Source organism: Antrostomus carolinensis, unplaced genomic scaffold, assembly GCF_000700745.2.
Source record: "Antrostomus carolinensis isolate BGI_N321 unplaced genomic scaffold, ASM70074v2 scaffold12418, whole genome shotgun sequence".
NCBI classification, from domain to species: Eukaryota; Metazoa; Chordata; class Aves; order Caprimulgiformes; family Caprimulgidae; genus Antrostomus; species Antrostomus carolinensis.
In genome coordinates, this window is record NW_010330988.1 from 33593 (window position 1) to 37744 (window position 4152).

The 4152-nt window shown below is 35.4% G+C and overlaps 1 protein-coding gene across 1 annotated transcript in view; it reads left to right on the plus strand.

The window, feature by feature from the left end:
* Nucleotides 1-4152, plus strand: part of LOC104528924 (tumor suppressor candidate 3) — a gene marked incomplete at its 3' end in the record, with an annotated part of 26257 nt that overhangs the window by 12585 nt on the left and 9520 nt on the right. Inside the window, exons 3-4 of the mRNA XM_010173082.1 lie at nt 1937-2077; nt 2642-2782. Coding sequence (XP_010171384.2) covers nt 1937-2077; nt 2642-2782 — 282 coding nt within the window. The remainder of the gene's footprint in view (nt 1-1936; nt 2078-2641; nt 2783-4152) is intronic.

A 4152-nucleotide genomic window follows, 5' to 3' on the forward strand; every position in this document is an offset into this window, starting at 1 on the left:
GAGTGAAAAAATAAATTATTGAAGAACAGTCTAAGGCCCCCTCTTAAACTGAGTAGTCAAGGAGGCAAAACACATCCCTTGAAAGTTAATGCTAAATACTGACATACTTTTCTCTGATATTTATCTGTTGATTGAAGCAAAAAATGCAGATTAAGAGGACTGACAAGTTTTGAAGTTTTTTGTATTTTTAACCACCTTTTGATGAAGTGTGTGATTTAAAATTTTCAGGGGGAAAGTTTAATATTTATTTTTAAAAAACTTAAAAAGTTTAATTACTTTGTTTAGTAAATATTTTTGCTTGCAATTGACATCTGTTGCAATTGACATCTTAGAATATATTGTGTAAAGAATGGTTATTAATGGCTTAAGATTTCACTTTAAAAATTTTAGTTCAAATAAGCTTTAAAATCACCTTACGTTATCCTACATGGTTACAATAATAAGAAGTATGTTGTTTGATCTTCCCTTTAGCCAATGAATACATATTAGAATAGTCCAGTCCAACTTATGCCTTGTGTAAAAGGGCACAGATTCAGTTTATTTCAGATGGTATGCATTTAAAGTCAGGTAAAAGACCAAATGAGAGAAAATGTAAAAGTTTTCTACTATCTTTGAGAAATACATTGGTAAGAATAAGTAATGACTATTTTAAGGTGGAATTGGGGGAAATGTAGTCTGACCATATGTTTATATGTGCAAACAAGTCATGTAGTACTTCTGCCTTAGCACAAAAACCCAAAAAGTAATGTGACGCTGATTTTTCAGCTTTTATTCTGTTTATAGAGAAATGACAAAGCAGTTGCAGACCGACTGCCCCCAACTCTACACAATGTCTGAAGGTTTCTGTATCCCAGAATGTTTCTGTATCTTATAAAATATTTTATTAAACTATTTCACAACTTTGTCTTAGCCTTTCTCAGAGTATTTTTTTTTTATTTCCAAATCAGTTCACTAAAGAAGAGGGCTAATTTTTGCTTAGATGGAAAATATTGTAATTTCTTGTGATTTCTATTGATAAATTCAGTTCTCTACTTGATTAAATATTGTGTTTTGGTAATGTGATAAAACTCATTTTGTAAGAATGAAACAAACAAATTTACTCTGCCTTTGTTAAAGATCTCCATATTGCATAATCTTTAAGTATTTCCCCTGATTTTATTTGTTATTTTTTTTTTCAAGTGTTTTATTGCACTGTTTCTAAGATGGACTGAATATGGAGGAATTTTGTATAGTAAAATTATATTCTTCTATGCCACCTTGCAAAGCTGAATTCAAAATTTAAAGTGCCAAATGTAAATGTAAATCTATTTTTTTTATCACCTTTGAGGTTTTTTTTGTATACTGTGAATAGTTCCAGTGACATCAACACATGGATTAACAGTCATGTAATTTTTAGGGTGAGTTACATAGTCTCAGCTAGTTATCTAGGCCTTTCTAGATTCAAAAAAAGACAAGCCACTAGTGGGTAGTCTGTCTTGAAGCCAGTGGAAGGCTAGACAGTTCAGTCTAGTTAACTTTGAATTGGTGAGAGCTAGACAAGAGAAACAATGTCAAACAATTTGAATATTTTTTTTCCTCCCCTAGAATTATTACCTAATATACTTCAACAGATTAGATGGATGTGGGATCTGTCTTTCACTAATTACAGGACAGTTCTTACAGTGTGTGAGAACTTTAAAGCATAAGATACTCTTACTCAGAAAAGCTGGTGGTTGAAATACTTTGAAAAATTAAACATCCCAAAGAATCTACTGGAAGGAATATTCTGAGCACTCTTTTTGCAGGACTATACATGAGGAAGTATAAAAAAGAGAATGTATGGAGGCAAATAATATTTTTCATGATAATTAGAGTTTTGTTGTCTTACACATAAAAGGTAAACATTTTTGAGGATAGAGTTACTGATTTTTTTCTGCTATTTTTCCTGGTTTTGTAGCTGAATATGAACTCTGCTCCGACTTTCATGCATTTTCCTCCAAAAGGGAAACCCAAGAGAGCTGACACATTTGACCTGCAGAGAATCGGATTTGCAGCTGAGCAGCTAGCTAAATGGATAGCTGACAGAACAGATGTTCATGTAAGTCTTTCGACAATTTTAAAAGTTGAAGCCAAATGTATCTTTGTAGTCTGAGACAGGCTGATGACAAATTCCATCTTTCCTTAATACCTTTTTCCCCTCAAGTGTAGGTTCTAGAACACATTAAAAAAAAAAAAAAAAAAAAAGAAGAAGGAAACATAGTCATGGTACTTACAGTTCTTGCTTTGTTAAGTTTTTTTTAGTCTTATTCTGGATGAAAACAAGTACTGATACTGCGATAATTAGTTGGTAATAAGTAAAATGTGCTTTGCAAAACCATATACAAAATAGATAAATCCAGAGGTCCTAATTCAGACACAGCCTGCAAATCTGTTTTAAAAAATAATGTTTTGGAGTTGAGCAGTTCAAAATAATGCTTAAAATTATTTTTGTATTATGTGCTCTTTAAAGGAAGTGGTATTTTCTCTTATTTAAGTATACCTTTGGAGATTGTTCTTTATGACTCTGAAACCAGATTCCAGATGCTCTCTATTTGTTTGTATGGAAGATGATCTATATGTATGCATTTATTTGCAATCTGTTATTTGCATTTATCTTTTCCAGATAAGAGTGTTCAGGCCTCCTAACTATTCTGGTACAATTGCACTGGCTCTCCTGGTATCTCTTGTCGGTGGCTTGTTATATCTGCGAAGAAATAACTTAGAGTTCATCTACAACAAAACTGGCTGGGCTATGGCAGCTCTGGTATGCAGGTTTTCCTTACTAATATGTGTTTTTTCAATTTCTTAACATATGCATCTTCATTACTTGCACAGGAAATTAAAAACCATTGCATTAATACATTGTTCAGAATGGTACTATCAGACAAAGATTCGTAATCTAGATTTTGGGCCTAATTCTTGTAAGCAGAGAATATCAGTTACTACAAGTGATTCACTGAAAATTAGCAAGTCCTGTGATAGTTAGCTGCAGATTTTTGTTTGAACTTTAACATACATAAGCCAAGCTTTTCTTCTTTTTCCATGTAAATGGTTATTTATTCACTTCATAATTTTAAAGACTTTTTCTTAACTTGTGTCAATATGAATGAGCCTTTCTTGAAAGCACAAGGCTAGGATTGTAGCTGGAATATGAGTTTGCTTGTTTAGCAACATTCGTATTTTATTTCTCATCTGGGCTACCTTTCCAATAAAAGCTTGGACCAGATGGTCTTTTGAGGTCCCTTCCAACCTGGGCTATTCTATGATTCTATGTATTTAGCTCTGCTTAGAAGTAGGTTACTGATAGATCCTATAATTGGTTTTGCCTTTTCAAAGCCTCATCATATTGATGGCTTGCTATTCTGCTCTAATTCAACAATGTGAGAAGATACCTTCTTTTGCGACACTTTCAGCTTATGGGCCCATTGGCAGCCTTTATTACATCAGTTCAAAGATGAAATTACCTAGTACCTGTTGGGCTCTAATTCATTTTTATATCTAAATGATTAACAAGATCTTAAAGCAAGCTCTTTGTTCAGAGCTCCTTAATATTTGGCAAAACAGACTCAACTTGGGGAAGAAAAATCAATTTAGATTGTTACCAATCATCCCAGTAGCACAGTGAGACATAACCACCACATTTTACAACACCACCTCCCCACCCCTCCCTTCTTCCCGGGCTCAAATCACTTTGCTCCCAATTTCTCTACCTTCTCCCCTGCCGTGCAGCACAGGGGGCAGGGAATTGGGGTTGCAGTCAGTTCACCTCTGCCGCTCTTCTCGGCATGAAAGTCCAGGAACAAGATGTTCCAAAGCTTCCCATGGAGTAACGGACCCCTTTGGGCTCAGCTCCCAGCTCCGGCATGGAAACATCCATTGGCTGCAGACAGGCCTCTGGTCCAGTGCACCTCCTCACCCCCCGTGGCTCTGGGGGTCCACTCCCACTCTGGCATTGCGTGTCTCTCAAGGTCTCAATTTCAACACATTTCCCCTCAGGCTCAGCTTTTTTGCTACAGTGTGAAGTCTTCCATGGCCTACATGTGGTGTATCTGCTCCACTATTGAACTTCCATGGGCTGCAGGGACCTCCTTTACCTTCTCCTACTCCATGCAGTTGAACTGGGTATATGAGGTT